Source organism: Panthera onca, chromosome E1, assembly GCF_046562875.1.
Source record: "Panthera onca isolate mPanOnc1 chromosome E1, mPanOnc1 haplotype 2, whole genome shotgun sequence".
Taxonomy (NCBI): domain Eukaryota; kingdom Metazoa; phylum Chordata; class Mammalia; order Carnivora; family Felidae; genus Panthera; species Panthera onca.
In genome coordinates, this window is record NC_138352.1 from 32,111,118 (window position 1) to 32,128,207 (window position 17,090).

General features: G+C 39.2%; 1 protein-coding gene across 2 annotated transcripts in view; it reads right to left on the minus strand.

The window, feature by feature from the left end:
• RPA1 (replication protein A1) overlaps nucleotides 1-17,090 on the minus strand; it is a 74,640-nt gene that overhangs the window by 27,662 nt on the left and 29,888 nt on the right. For both annotated transcript variants that reach the window (XM_078437588.2, XM_078437589.2), the window contains one exon: nucleotides 16,960-17,048. In XM_078437588.2, coding sequence (XP_078293714.1) covers nucleotides 16,960-17,048 — 89 coding nt within the window. The remainder of the gene's footprint in view (nucleotides 1-16,959; nucleotides 17,049-17,090) is intronic.

Consider the following 17,090-nt stretch of genomic DNA (forward strand, 5'->3'; position numbering starts at 1 on the left):
CTAAATTTAGACTGGCAGACATTTAAACGTGGATGACTAGGATTTTTATGTGTGTTCAGCGGGAGCTTCTGAACAAAGGCCAGCTGAGTCCCTCCCAGTACTCTGGTAGCTGTTTCTCCAGCAGCCATTACTCTAGTTTAGTTGGTTTACTGTAACCAACAGTATTTTGTGGGTTTTTTTTAAGTTTGTTTATTTTGAGAGAGACAGCATGAGCAGGGAAGGGGCAGAGGTGGGGGCGGGGGAGAGAGAGAATTCCAAGCAGGCTCCACGCTGCCAGCTGTGGAGTCTGACACGGGGCTTGAACCCATAAACCACCAGATCATGACCAGAGCCAAAACCAAGAGCCGGACGCTTAACCAACTGAGCCACCCAGGCACCCATATTTTGTGTAATTTTGTTTGCTTATTAAAAATCCCCAACACCAAAGGACGCCTGCCTGGGTGGCTCATTTGGTTAAGCAGCCGACTTCAGCTCGGGTCATGATCTCACAGTTCGTGGGTTTGAGCCCCGCACTGGGCTCTGTGCTGACAGCTCAGAGCCTGAAGCCTGCTTCGGATTCTGTGTCTCCCTCTCTCCCTGCCCTTCCCTCGCTCATACTCTGTTTCTCCCTCTCTCAAAAAATAAATAAACATTTAAGAAAAAGTGTAATAAATGTCTTGTGTGTGTTTACAGGTACTAAATCTGACGCCACACAGAACTACAGTATACACGAAGCTACAGCAGTTATGCTAGCACATCAAAGTGTTCTTTTTTTTCTTTTTATTTAAGTTTACTTATTTTGAGAGAGCAGGAGAGAGTGCAAGAGGGGAAGGGGCAGAGAGAGAGCCAGAATCCCAAGCGGGCTCCGAGCTATCAGCACAGAACCTGATGTGAGGCTCAAACTCAGATCATGACCTGAACCAAGAGCAAGAGTCAGATGCTTAACTGACTGGGCCACCCAGGTGCCCCGAATGCTTTTTTTCTTTTTAAGTTTATTTATTTGAGAGAGAATGGGAAAGAGAGCGCATGTGCACAAGCTTGGGAAGGGCAAAGAGGGAGGAAAAGAGAGAATCCCAAGCAGGCTCCGCTCTGTCAGCACAGAGCTCAATCCCCTGAACCGTGAGATCATGACCTGAACTGAAATCAAAAGTTGGACACATAAGTGACAGAGCCACCCAGGCACCCCACTTTTTCTTTTTTTCAAGTAAGCTCTAGGCCTTGAGCTTGGGCTTGAACTCAGGACCCCAAGATCAAGAGTCGCGTGGTCCACCAACTGAGCCAGCCAGGTGACCCCAAAGCATATTTCTTTTAATAAAAAATTGACAGAATGTACTTTTTACATTTTAAGGGAGATTAGTAAGGAAGCAGATACAAAACAATTCCATGGGAGCTAAAAAGGATGGCTGATTTGACTTGATGAGGTTGAGAACCAGAGGAGAGTATAAAGGGTGGGAAGCAAGGGATTTGTCAGGATTCAAAACGACAAGGTGATCAATCCCAAAGGCAAACTGCAGATCCCAGATAAAATCCAATGGGCGATCTAATTGTTATAATTTCTTATCAGTATATAATTTACTGGTACAGTCAATTACAATCATTGGATTCTCAGACTCAATAAAGCACAGTGTATTTAACAAGACACCAATTAGGCTATATTAATAATAGCTACAATCTTTGAGTGCTTACTATGCACCAGGTACACGGTTAATCTTCAGGACTATGACAAAGGCACTATTACTATCTTCATTTAACAGATGAAAAAACTGGGTTAAAGAGAGCAAGTAACTTGCCCAAAGTCACACAGAGCTAGGAGGAGGCACAATCCAGTCCTGATCCACGTTTGTCTGACCAGATCCACCCACTTCACCACCATCCAGTTAATTTTTAATTGTAAGCAACCTATTCTGGCAGCCAAAACTCTAGTTATATAGAACATAACTAATAACCGAAACATCTAAGTCACTAATCTTGTTAGGGCAATCTTAAACTCCTGCATTGGCCCACACTTGCAAATCTGGCACATGAGACAAGAGACAGTCCTGAAACCAAATGGATGACAAGAGTCCTGGTGCATTCTAAATTGCAACAATCGCCCTTCAATTTAATGTGCTGCAACACAGCTGCTGACCACAAAACCCGAAATTAGTCCACGGCTAAATGAAAATCTTTCTAAAAACTGAAATTATACCCCCAAACAGCAATACAGAGAATCAACTGCTAATCTTCTGTTTTGTGCCACCTGCAAATGAAACCATCCCACTAAGATGAATTAAGGTCCTAATTCTTAGACTCTTTTGCTCTGTGCTAGCTTTAACCACTGTCTCTGAACCAGGGGGAAATAGGACATTAAAAGACTCTACCGGGGCGCCTGGGTGGTTCAGTCCGGTTAAGCATCTGACTTCAGCTCAGGTCATGATTTCACAGTTCGTGAGTTCAAGCCCCGCATCGGGCTTTGTGCTGACAGCTCAGAGCCTGGAACCTGTATTCTGTGTCTCCCTCTTTCTCTAGCCCTCTCCCTGCTCGCACTCTGTCTCTCTCTCTCTCAACAAAACATAAAAAAAAAAAAAAAAAAAGAAAGAAAGAAAAAGAAAGAAATACTCTAGCTTCTCAAGTTACTTGCACTTACACCTATCATTTTTATTATCATTATAATGGTACATTTGGCTGACTTAGTTGGTGGAGCATGCTACTCTTTTTTAATAACTTTAAAAAAATGTTTATTTTTGAAAGAGAGAGCGTGAGGAAGAAGGGGCAGAGAGAGAGAGTGAGACACAGAATTCAAAGCAGGCTTCAGGCTCTGAGATGTCAGCACAGAGCCGAACATGAGGCTCGAACCCACGAACTGTGAGATCATGACCTGAGCCAAAGTCAGATGCTTAACCGACTGAGCCACCCAGGTGCCCCATGGAGCATGCTACTCTTAATCTCAGGGTCATGAGTTCAAGCCCCACATTGGGTACAGAGATTATTTAAAAAACTTTCTTTTTAAATATATATCAGGAGCACCTGGTTGGCTCAGTCATTTGAGCATCCAACTCTTGATTTTGGCTTAGGTCATGATCTCACAGATGATGGGATCAAGCCCCACACTGGGTTCCACTCAGCACGGAGCCTGCTTGGGATTCTCTCCCCCTCTCTGGGTCTCTCCCCCACTCATGCTTGTGCTCTCTCTCAAGTAAATAAACATTAAAAAAAATTTAAAAAATATATAGTGGTAAATGAGCCAGCAGCTGAGAAAAATTAGCTAACAACCACAGAATATACAGAGTAACAAAAACTCAATTTCTACTAGCAAGTACCTCTTAACAACCAGAAAAAGAAAAAAAAGTCAACCCATTAGTTAAAAATTCCTGTTGGCCTAATACGATCGGAATAAGGCTGAAAAAAGTTCCAACTTCTACCTTTCAATAATAAATAATGCTAGTAACTATGTATCATATAAGAAACTTAAGTCTAAGTAAAATAATGCTATAAACACTGTAGGTACACAGTAGTAATATACATAGTGACAAAAATATATAGTGATAGATATGGGAGTTTAAAATCATCCAATCCAATATTATATGAAACATGAATTACGTTTGAAGTTTTATTTCTCATGTTTGGAAAATTCTGTTAAGTATCTGTACTTAATGTGGTACTAGTTCCAAACAATTTCAATGCACATTTTGTAATTCCTCTGCCTATTTCCCAGTTGGGTTTAGTCAATTAATTTCACAGCTCACCTGATATGTCACAGGTTCTGGGTTAAGTGCTTGGAGGATACAAATCTAACTTTACTTCTCTCCTCACTAGTAACAGTTTCCTTGCCTTCACAATAGACAATTAGAAACCATTTGTGTGAAATACACCACAATGCAATAGCCACTGTAACAAAGCTATTTCCACCATGGCCCAAGTAACAAAGTGTTATTGATCTGGTTACAATGAAATTCAATAGCAAATAATCCTGGACAGCAAAATCTTCCCTCATCCCTCTGCACTTTAACAGGCCCTGAAGAAAGAGAAGAGCGAGTGGAATGGACTATTGAGACAAAGGAGTTTTTCCGCTAGTTCTATAGTCCTGACCCCAAGCGATAATTACCTTTCAACCCTTTCAACTCCAGCTTTATCTCAAATACTTTTCCCCTGAAACACAAAATGTCCACAGCAACCACTCAATTAAATACAACATAAAAAACATTAGAAATCTGGACAAAGGTGATAAAGTTGGGCACAATGATCTCTCCCTCAACCCTTCTGCATCCAAAGATTTCATAGAGATGCTAAACACTGTTTTGTCCTGAAAGCTTGAGAAGATAACCAATGTGCTCATTTTAACAGAACTTTACTACTGCAAAACAAATGTGATGTTCCAACTTAAGATTTTAGGACTTTACCTACATAAGCTTCAGCTTTCCTTCTCCAATTTATTTATTTATTTTTTAAGTTTACTTATTCATTTTTAGAGAGAGAGAGAGAGGCAGAGAGAGAGGGACAGACAGAATCCCAGGCAGGCTCCATGCTGCCAGCACCGAGCCCAATGTGGAGCTTGAACTCACAAACCCAAAGCAGAAACCAAGAGTCAGACGCTTAACCGACTTAACCCAGGTGCCCCCTTCTCCAATCTAAAGTACCAAATTACTATGTTTTGTATAGGTAAACATTAAAATCTAGAAGGGTCCATTTTTGGAAGAAGCACAATTAACCAAATTTTCCCACTTCTAAAAATCATACAGAGCATAAAGGAGAATGAATACATACTCTACACACAAACACCCCACATAGAGACTACATCTTTAGTGAGTTGAAGGAGCAGAGAAAACCCATCAATTCCAAATTACATGAAAAGTGAAGCTCAAAACACCATAAATCAAGAAACCAATTGTAAGACAGAAGTGGCAATCATGATTTAAATATAGAAAATGTAATTGTGTAGATACTAGAATAAAACATGGGGGCACGTGGGTGGCTTAGTTAAGTGTCAGACTTCGGGCTCAGGTGATGATCTCACGGTTAGTGAGTTCAAGCCCCATATCCTGCTCCTGTGCGGACAGCTCGGAGCCTGGAGCCTGCTTCAGATTCTCTCTCCCTCTCTTTCTGCTCCTCCCCTGCTTGCGTTCAGTCTCTCTCGCTCTCAAAAATAAACATTAAAAAAAAAAAAATCTTTTTTTAAGTAACATTTGAACATATTCAATGGCCATAGTAAAAGGTAGAAGGTTGGTGGTGGCCCCTGGGTGGCTCAGTGGGTTAAGCGTTCAACTTCAGCTCAGGTCCTGATCTCAGTTTGTGGGTTAGAGCCCCGCGTTGGGCTCTGTGCTGACAGCTGAGCCTGCTTGGCATTTTCTCTCCCTCTCTCTCTCTCTCTGTCCCGCTGCCGACCTCTCTCTCTCAAAGTAAATATATGTAAAAAAAAAAAAAAAAAGGTGAATACTTTAATAACTTTGGAGTAAGGAAGGTCTTCCTCGTTTTTTTTTTTTTTTGATGAAAAAAAAAAATTGTTTTTAGGTAGGCTCCATACCCAATCTGGGGCCTGAACTCACAACCCCAAGATCAAGAGTTGCATGCTCTACCAGCTGAGCCAGCTAGGAACCCCTAAAGACCTTTCTAATGATGGTTCAAACTTCCAAAGTCATTTAAAAAAGACTGGAAAATTTAACCTCATAAAAACAGCAACAAAAAAATTGCTTGTGGCAAAAAGCCACCATAACCAAGTAAAGAAGGCTTTTTATAACTCATATCAGAGACAAAGGACTAATCTCCCTACTCTTTAAAGAACTGTTAAAAATGGAGAAGAAAAAGACGAACAACCCAAAAGAAGAATGGAGGATACACAGTTCACAGAGAATCAAAAGCCCTCAAATATTTAAAAGGATGCTCATCTTGCTGAGAATACAAATTAAACACTACACTGAGATGTCAGCTTTCATCTATGAGACTGGTGAAAATTCAAAAGATTGATAACGCACTCTGTTGGTACAGCTGAGAAGAAACTAGTACTTTCATGCACTGCTGGTGGGAATGCAGAATGTTACCATGCTACAGAGGGGAATCCTACCATATCTACCTACCACTGATGCATTTATCCACTGATCCAGGCAATCTTACTTCTGGCAACCAAACCACCTCTGTCAATACACCCACGTATGTACAAAGTTACTCGCTGCAGTACTGTTTTCATTGCTACAGCATGCAAACAAGCCATAATGTAACAAGGCTGGTTACACTATGGAACAGCTACACAACAGAACACTCTTTAATTGTTTTGTTTTGTTTTTTAAATAAGGAAGATCTCTAAGTGTATATACATGGAAATATCTCTAAGCTAAAAAAAAAAATTTAAAGCAGGATCAAAAAAGGGAAGGGGCACCTGAGTGGCTCAGTTGGTTAAGCATCCAACTTTGGCTCAGGTCATGATCCCACAGTTCATAGGTTCAAGCCCTGTGTCAGGCTCTGCACTGACAGCTCAGAGCCTGGAGCCTGCTTCAGATTCTGTGCTTCTCTCTCTCTCTGCCCCTCCCCTCCTTGTGCTCTCTCTCTCCCTCTCTCTCAAAAATAAATAAACATTAAAAAAATGTTTTTAATCATAGAAAATTTTTAAAAAGGTAAGATAATATACACAATATCCTACCTTTTGTGTAAGCAAACTGGAGCACAGAATAAAAATAGATAATATTTTTATTTGGTATATATTTGCATAAAGAAACACCCGAAAGATAAAAAGAAACTACTAAAATTGGTTACCTATACAGGTCAGCAGTGGATACAAACATGACATTAGCCAGCGGCAGGGGTAGCAGTAAGATTTCCCTAAATATATAATTTTGTACTTTTCACTTTGGAAACATGTAATTATCTATTCAAAAGTTGCAAGGAAATTAATGTTTATAAAAAACAGATGTCTGATTATCTTAATTATATTTCCATTTTTAAAATTATACAAGTTTGGGGGCACCTGGGTGGCTCAGTTGGTTAAGCGTCCCACTCAGGATTTTGGCTCAGGTCATGATCTCATCGTTCATGAGTTTGAGCCCCACATCAGGCTCTGTGCTGACAGCATGGAACCTGCTTGGAATTCTCTCTCTCCCCCCTCTCTGCACCCCCCACTCGTGCAGGCACACTCTTTCTCTCAACATAAATTAAAAAAAAAAAAAAATTATACATGTTTTAATGGACAAATATACTAACATGAATTAGACTACTTCTGATTATATATACACACAGAAACATTCCTATAATAGATTCAACTCACACACTCTATTAACTAAAATACAATTTTCGTAATAGGCAAAAATTTTGATATGAAGGTTAATCTTTGAAGGTCTGGGTACAGTGGAAAGCATCTTCACCTGGAAATCAGGAATAATGAGTCTCATCTGTTGAAGCGACTCACCTGCTGTGTAATTTTTAACTTGCTCTGCAATCTTGGCCAAGTCACTTATCACCTCCTTCACTTTCATTCTGTCTTATGATTAACACATAAACTGATCTCTAAACTGATCTCTATAACAGTTCCTTCTATCTCTTAACGTTCTGTGATTGTGCAGCAGGCCTGAGCATCTCAAACTTTCCTTTCCTTTCCATTAACTCCACTGAGGTGAAGACCAGAACTGAGTCCCAGATAGGAAAACAAGGACAGGATGCAGTTTGCTTCTAGCACAAAAATTACTGGGATCACATTTATCTTTCTTAAGCAAAAGCTTGACTAGTAATTTTTGATTAATGATAAATTGAAGAATTATGCTTGATAAGTTTAAATTTAGACAGTGAATTAGTGTACTTTAGTAGAAACCACCTAAGCACCTTTCTTTATTAGGACCAACAGAAACGGTTTAATTTTAACCAGAACAGTTATTTCTCTAAGTTAAAAACAAACACCTATTGGGAGTGCAAGCTGGTGCAGCCACTCTGGAAAACAGTATGGAGGTGCCTCAAAAAACTAAAACTAGAACTACCCTACGACCCAGCAATTGCACTACTAGGCATTTATCCAAGGGATACAGGTGTGCTCTTTCGAAGGGACACATGCACCCCAATGTTTATAGCAGCACTATCAACGATAGCCACAGTATGGAAAGAGCCCAAATGTCCATGGATGGATGAATGGATAAAAAAGATGTGGTGTATGTATACAATGGAGTATTACTCAGCAATCAAAAAGAATCAAAAGAAATCTTGCCATTTGCAACTACGTGGATGGAACTGGAGGGTATTATGCTAAGTGAAATTAGTCAGAGAAAGACAAAAATCATATGACTTCACTCATATGAGGACTTTAAGAGACAAAACAGATGAACCTAAGGGAAGGGACACAAAAATAATATAAAAACAGGGAGGGGGACAAAACAGAAGAGACTCATAAATATGGAGAACAAACTGAGGGTTACTGGAGGGGTTGTGGGAGGCGGATGGGCTAAATGGGTAAGGGGCATTAAGGAATCTACTCCTGAAATCATTGTTTCACTACATGCTAACTAATTTGGATGTATATTTTAAAAAATAAAAAATTAAATTAAAAAAAAAAAAACAAAAAACCAAACACCTATTTAATTTCCTACTGTGAAATCAATTGGGAAAGAGAAAGAAATACATAATGGAAAACTTTAAATAAGGTAAGTCATATATACAACCTTTGGCATCCTTTATACTGACCAGCTGAAAAGTCATTTTTAATTTTTGTATGTGTATATTTATTTTTGAGGTGCAGGGGAGAGAGACAGAAGATCCAAAGTGGGCTCCATGCTGACAGCAGAGAGCCTGATGCAGGGTATGAACTCACAAACCGTGAGACCAAGACCTGAGCCAAAGTTGGACACTTAACCAACTGAGACATCCAGGCACTCCCATTTAAAATTTTTAAACATCATGTTTATAATTAAAATAGCTAATAAAAACTATTAACTTAATAAATTATATAAGCTCTTAAAATTATTCCATACATTTCCTTAAACATATGTATTTCTCATAAATTGTGTCAGAAATTCTTTTCCAAATATTCATGACTGATCATCATCTCTTCAGATTTAGTTAAATAATTCACTGATGGGGCACCTGGGTGGCTCAGTCCGTTAAGCGTCTGACTTCGGCTAAGGTCGTGATCTCATGGTTCACAAGTTTGAGCCCCATGTAAGGCTCTGTGCTGACAGCTCTGAGCATGGAGCCTACTTTAGAGTCTGTGCCTCCCTCTCTCTCTCTGGCCCTCTTGCTCACACTCTGTTTGTCTCTCTCAAAAACAAATAAAAACATTAAAAAAACATTTAAAAAATTAACTGATAATGAAAAACAAATAATCCAATTAAAAATGGGCAGCAAACACGAAAAGACATATTTCCAAAGAAGACATTCAGATGGCCAACAGACATGAAAAGATGCTCAACATCACTCCTCATCAGGGAAATGCAAATCAGAATTACAATGAGATGTCACCTCACACCTATCAGAACGGCTAAAATCAACAACACAAGAAACAACAGGTGTTGGTGAGAACGTAGAGAAAAAAGGAATCTGCATGCATTGTTGGTAGGATTGAAAGCTGGTGCAGCTACTGTGGAAGACAATTGGGAGGGTCAAAATATTAAAAATAGAACTACCAGAACAAGTGCCAAGAAAAGAGAGCTGGGAGGTGACCAAAGCCACATAGTATCAATGGGGAAGGTCACTGGAACAGCAATACAATGCAAAAAATAGCTAAAGTGAGAGTGACCAGGCTCGTTTTGGATCCCTACTTATTAAAGTATTTTAATCAGTGAAAAATCTACTCTGCTCACAATGCTCTTCAGCAGTGCACACTGGGGGATACTGTGCTTCTCAAAGCTCTATCCATCCCATGAACAAAGCATGTGGAACATGAACGGGCCGAGATATTTTCAAAGCTGGACAAGTGACTGGAAAACCCCGTGCAGGAACTATGTACCTAGAAAGCCCAGTCGGCTTGGAAACCACCTGTCTAATCAAAAATCTGGAAGAACTCAATAGCTCTTTAGCACAGTGGAGGAGGACTGGAAGGAGGAGCCACAGGGAAAGACGATGAGTAAGTTTGCTTTATGGAAAAAGAAATTTTTCTACGTTTCATTATAAACTGTCCAATTTCTTTTCTGGTATTTATGGAAAAGTTAAAAGTAAATGAAGTAAAGGCGTTGCTAAAATTTTTATACAAGTTTAATGTCATATTTTAAATTTCCTTTTCATTGGACATACTTTCCTCTTACAGTAAGTGTGCTGGTAGCAATCCCCTGTATTGTTTTGTAAGCTCAACAGCTGATAAGGCGTAACTTTTTTCATTAGAAGAAATCTCATATTTACTTAGAATCTTTACTTGGGGAGGAAAAAATGTTTTGATATCATAAAACAGATACGATCACATTAAGTGAATATTTATTTTTGATGGCATATATTAAAAATTAATTAATTTTTTTTTCTCTGATTTAACCAATTACAAATGGAAATAATCAACAGTCTGATTAGGGGCAGACTTTATCAGATTAAAGTCTGCGTCTGGGGCGCCTGAGGGGCTCAGTTGGTTAAGCATCTGACTCTTGATTTTGGCTCAGGTCATGATCTCACAGTTTGTGGGGTCAAGCCCTGTGTCCAGTTCTGCACCAACAGCATGGAGCCTGCTTGGAATTCTCTCTCTCTCTCTCTCTCTCTCTCTCTCTCTCTCTCTAAAAAATAAATAAATAAACCTAAAAAAATAAAGTGCATTAATAAGCATGTTAACACGTAGAAAATAAAACTTAAAACTTAAAAAAAAAAAAAAAAAAGAATAAAACTCCAATATGATCCTGTATTTCCACTACTGGACATTTACCCAAAGAATATGAAAACATTAATTCGAAAAGATACATGCACCCCTATGCCTATTGCAGCATTATTTACAATAGCCAAATTATGGAAACAGTCCAAGTGTCCATTGATAGATGAAGGGATAAAGAAAAGGTGGCATTATTCAGCCATAAAAAAATAAAATAAAATCTTGCCATTTGCAACACCATGGATTGAGCTGGAGAGTACAAGGCTAAGTAAAATAAGTGTGTCAGAGAAAGACAAATATCATCTCACTCATATGTGGAATTTAAGAAACAAAACAAATCAAGAAAAAAAGGGACAACCCAGAAAACAGACTCTTAACTATAGAGAACAAACTGATGGTTACCAGAGGGTGGTGGGTGGGAAGATGGATAAAAGAGGTGGGGATTAAGAGCACACTTATCATGATGAGCACTGGGTAATGTATAGAATTGTACACTATATTTTACACCTGAAATCACTATATTGTACGCCTGAAAATAATAGAACACTGTATGTTAATACAGTAACTATATGTTACTGACTTCACCATAGTGTGAAGTCAGTAAACAAATGTCTACACTGAAAAATCAAGAAAGAACAGCATAAATGTTATTTAAAAATATGGAAATAAATATGGGGAAAAATATGGAAGAAATAGCTTAAAATTTGAAAAGACTGCCTTTGGACAGGAGTTAGAGGCCAAAGAAAAATAAGGCAGGGAAATGTTATTTACTTGGTTTTGTTTTAAAGTGTACACAAAACCATTTGACTTTTTTTTCAAGTTTATTTATTTTGAGGGAGAGCGTGCGTGTGCATCCATGCAGGGGAAGCGCAGACAGAAAATCCCAAGCAGGCTCTGCGCTGTCAGCAGAGCCCGACCTGGGGTGCAATCTCACGAAAGGTGAGACCACGACCTAAGCCAAAATCAAGAGTAGGATGCCTAACTGACTGAGCCACCCAGGCACCCCAGAAAGCACTCTGAATGGAATAAAACTTGTAACACCAGAATGTGTTTGACATTGTTAAAGCAGTGCTTAGGGGTAAATTCGTAACACCAAATGCCTCTAATTTTAGAAAAGAAGAAAGGTCATAATCAATGAGCCAGCATTCATGTAAAGAAATGGTGAGAAAGAACATATTAAGCCCAAAATAAACAGAGGAAAGGAAACATTAAAGATCAATGCATAGGGGCACCTGGGTGGCTCAGACCATTAAGCACTGAAATCTTGACTTCAGCTCAGGTCATGATCTCACAGTTTCATGAAATGGAGCCCCAGGTCATCTGACAGCGTGCAGCCTGCTTAGGATTCTCCCTCTCTCTCTGCCCCTCCCCAGCTTGTGCTCTCTCAAAATAAATAAATGAACTTAAAAAAAAAATGTTTTTTAAATCAAAGTAATATAGAAAATATAAAAAGAGGAAAAAAATCAATGAAACCAAAAGGTGGTTCTTTGGAAAGATTAACAAAATTGATAAATCATCTAGCCAGACTGATCATGGGGAAAAAAAAGAATACAAATTATGAATATCAAGTATGAGAGAAATGACATCACTACAGCCTTTCACAGACACCAAAAGGCTAATACTACATTTATTTGATTCAATCTGATAATTTCTGCCACTTAATTGGGGTTTTTAGGCTACTTACCGTTATTTATTTATTTAAAAGACTTTATTTTTAAGTAATCTCTACACCCAAAGTGGGTCTCGAATTTATAACCCCGAGATCAAGAGTCACATGCTCTACTGACTGAGCCAGTCAGGCACCCCAAGACTATTTACTTTTATAGAGGCCAATAAACCCAACAACTTAAATGACATGGTCAAATTCCTTAAAACACAATCTACTACAGCTCACTCAAAAGGGAATAGATTATCTGGATAACCCTATATGTATCTGTTAAAGAAATTGCATTTGTAGTTTAAAAACCTTTCTAAAAAATATATCAGTCCCAGATGGCTTCACTGGTAAACTCTACTGAACATTTAAGTAAAAAGTAATAATTCCACATGAACTACTGTAGAAAATTTAAGAGGGAACACTTTCTAATTCATTCTGTAAGGCCAGGATTACTATGACAACAAAATTAGACAAAAGGTATCACAAGAAAATAATAGACAAATGTCCCTCATAATATAGATGTAAAAATTCTACACAAAATCAAGTTGGTTTGTTAAATCAAGCAAATTCAGAAAATGAGATCCAACAATATATAAAAAGTATTAATAGATCATGATGACATAACATATCCCGGAAACCACAAATTGGTTTAGCATTCAAAAATCATTGAATGTAACTCACCATATTAACCAATAAAAAAGAAAAACCATACAATCATCAATAGACACCGAAAAAAACACTGGACAAAATATTCACCATTCTATTCCTGATAAAAACCCTCAGCAAACTAGGAATTAAAAGTAAACATCTTCATAATGATAAAAATATATATATATATGAAAACCTACAGCTAACATAATACTTAATGGAAAAAGACAATGCTATCTCCCTAAGACCAGGAACAAGACAAAAACAACCAGTAAGGCTAAATATTTTTTGTTATGTATTGGCTATTTGTTTTGTTTTTTGTTTTGTTTTGTTTTTAAGTAAACTCTACCTCCAATGTGAGGCTCAAATTCATGATCCTGAGATCAAGAATCACATACTCTACTGACTGAGCCAGCCAGGTGCCTCTATCAGTCTTATCTTCCATAAGTATTTTATCCTAGTTTAAGTTTACATACCTTCCTACTTTTACCATATGAAATCTTATTTCAATGTAATCATGTATTCATTGTGAATTATCCCAATCCATATGCAGCCCCATCTTCTTTATTATTTTTGATGGTTTCATTTTCTTTTTTAAATGTTTATTTTTGAGAGAGAGAGAGAGACAGAGACAGAGACAGAGACAGAGTGTGAGGAGGGGAGGGGCAGAGAGACAGGGAGACACAGAATGCAAAGCAGGCTGCAGGCTCTGAGTTGTCAGCACAGAGCCTGATGCGAGGCTTGAAGTCATAAACTGCGAGATGCTTAACCAACTGAGCCACCCAGGCACCCTTATTTTCTAATTTTTAAAACAAATCTGGAAATTTATTTTGGTGAACAGTGAGGCTTTACTTTTTTTTTTTTTTTTTCCCTAAAGTAGGTTCTATGCCCTGCATAGGGCTCAAACTCATGATCCTGAAATCAAGAGTCACATGCTCTACCGACTGAGCCAGCCAGGCACCCCTTTTTATTTAACTAATTATTTTTAATTTTATTTTTATTAGACTTGGTAGAGGGACAGATGAGCCATTTCCTTTAACAGGGTCAGTGATTTACAATTCTTTGTCTTTTTCTAGAATTATCATTGTCTCTCGTTTAAAGTAATTAAATCATTCTGATTTCACTGTGCTTTTCTATATATTTTCACAAGAAAATAAAACTCATTATCAACAGATAATCACTGTTTAGGAAGTACCAGGAATCTATCTCTTAACCTAAACTATAATTGCACTGGCGGAATCTGTCTGATACAACTATTTTGGAATTTGGGAGTCTCCTGAAGGCTTGCAACTTCCAGGAGAAGATCTGGATGGCAAATTACAGTCAATTTCAGCTTTTAGCACAGTAACAGCTACCTACCTCTGGGCCCTCAGCTAAATGGCAGGCAGCTAGCTGTGCACCTTTTCCTTTTTTTCTCCCCCATGTTTATTTATTTTTGAGAGGGAGACAGAGTGTGAGCAGAAGAAGGGCACAGAGAAAAGGAGACACAGAATCCGAAGCAGGCTCCAGACTCTGAGCTGTCAGCACAGAGCCCAATGCAGGGTTTGAATTCACAAACCGTGAGATCATGACCTGAGCCAAAGTCGGATGCTTAACTGACTGAGCCACCCAGGAGCCCCTGTGCACATTTTCCTAAAGCATTGTGCACACAGTTTTGGAGAAACGAGGTAGGCAAAAAGGACCCTGTCCTCCAAATACTGGGGATCTGTGCTCTGAAAGCTGCCTCTGATCACAGAGGTGCAAAAAGGTGGGTGGCCACTGTTTTGCATTTTATTTAATAAAAATGAAAAATAAATAAAAATAAAAGTTAGGCATGAGGGACACAACAAAGAACAAAATATGGTCTGCACCTTCAGGGAGTTTATTCATGGCCTGGCAATAAACACAGAAATTATTTTAAAAACTACTGGGTGTGGTGAGCTATCAAAAGATTACACGCTTTACATTTTTTTTTTTTTTTTTATTTTTGGGACAGAGAGAGACAGAGCATGAACGGGGGAGGGGCAGAGAGAGAGGGAGACACAGAATCGGAAACAGGCTCCAGGCTCCGAGCCATCAGCCCAGAGCCTGACGCGGGGCTCGAACTCACAGACCGCGAGATCGTGAGATCGTGACCTGGCTGAAGTCGGTCGCTTAACCGACTGCGCCACCCAGGCGCCCCCACGCTTTACATTTTTTATTTATTTTTAAAGATTTTATTTTTTACTTTTTTTTTTTGAGAGAGCAAGCGAGAGAGTGACAGTGCATGAGCAGGGCAGGGGCAGAGAGAGGGATAGGGGGACAGAGGACCTAGAGCGAGCTCTTCACTGACAGTGGAGGCCAATGTGGGGGTTGAACTCATGAACTGTGAGATCATGACCTGAGCTGAAGGCAGGCACTTAACCGACTGAGCCACCCAGGTACCCCTGAAGATTTTATTTTTAATAACGTCTACACCCAACGTAGGGCTCAAACTCACAACCTCGAGATCAAGAGTTGATTGTTCTACCGACAGCCAGGTGCCCGTGCTTTACATTTTTTAAAAACAAAAATAAAATAAAACCAAAAATGTGCATAAGAATGATCTTAAGAAAGTACATCTGTCAGGGCACCTGGGTGGCTCAGTCGGTTGAGCTTTCGTCTGCAGCTCAGGTCATGATCTCATGGTTTGTTGAGTTTGAGCCCCACACAGGGCTCTGTGCTGACAGCTTGGGGCCTGGAGCCTGCTTCAGATTGTGTCTCCTTCTCTCTGCCCACCCCCCAACTCTTCCTGTTTGTCTCTCTCTCAAAACTAAATAAAACACTTTTTTAAAAATTAAAAAAAAAAAAAGAAAGCACATTTCTCATTAACACTTCAATGTATTTGTTATTTTTAATCTATTGTAAGTGGGACTTTTTTCTATTCTTTCATTTTCCCTCTTTTCCTAATGCAAGCTTGTGATATTGTGATACATAAGAAATATTTTTTTGACCTTCATTCATGGTTCCTGGCACAGAGCTCTCAAAACCCTTACAACTTCCTAAGTAATAAGAGGAATTAAGGGTATCTTATTTATAAAAAGCCCATTTCAATCACACTAAGTATCAACACAGTGACTTCTGTAAAGCTCCTAACAATGGGGATGGTTGCCAGGGGAACCAACCATGTGATGAGAGTTGGAACTTTTAGCACCCACTCCCCACCTCTGGGGAAAGGAGAGAGGTTGGAGGTGGAACCAATCACCCAACAACCAATGAGGTAATCCAACATGTCTATGGAGGCCTCCATGAAAACCCAAAGGATGGGGTTTGGGGCACTTCTGTTGGTGAACACATGGAGGCACGGGGAGGACAGTGCACCCCGAGAGAGTACGGAAGCTCTGTACCCCTCCCACACACCTTGTCCAATGCACCTCTCCCATCTGGCTGTTCTCTGAGTTCTGTGAACCGCTCTAGCTCATTAATCTAATGGAACCTGAGGAGGGGATTGTGGGAACCTTCAATTACAGCCAGTTGGTCAGAAGCAGAGGGAACTACCTAGACTTTTGACTGGCAACTGAACTGGGGTTTGGCGGTGGTGGAGGGGTGCGGAGGCAGCCTTGCGGGACTCTGTCTTTATCTATGGAATCTGAAGCTAACTTTGGATAGGTAGTATCAGAACTCAACTGGAACTGTAGGACAACCGGCTCTCGTCCACAGAGAATTAGAGAATTGCTTAGTGTGAGACAAACCCCACACTTTTGGTAACAGACAAGCCAGAAGTATGAAGGAAGTTGTGTGTTGAGAAAAACAGAGAGAGTTTTCCTTTTGGAGTCCTACCATCATTTCTTCCGTACTAAAAAACCTGAAAGAATAACCTGGTTCCTAAACCTCCAAATCATGAGTTTTTAGTAAGACTAACAAATCAAACTGAAACCAAAAGGTAGAATTCTGGATCTATAAAGAGGTATTCTATCGAGTGCTACAACCTATAAAAAAAGCCTTTTACCTTCATTATAGGGCACGGGATTGCCAATCTTTAATCCAACTGCTTCAGCTGATTTCAAAATGTCTAACTCCATCAAAATAATTACTCTCCTACAAATGCAAAGAAATAGAAACAAGTTAGAAAAAATCAAT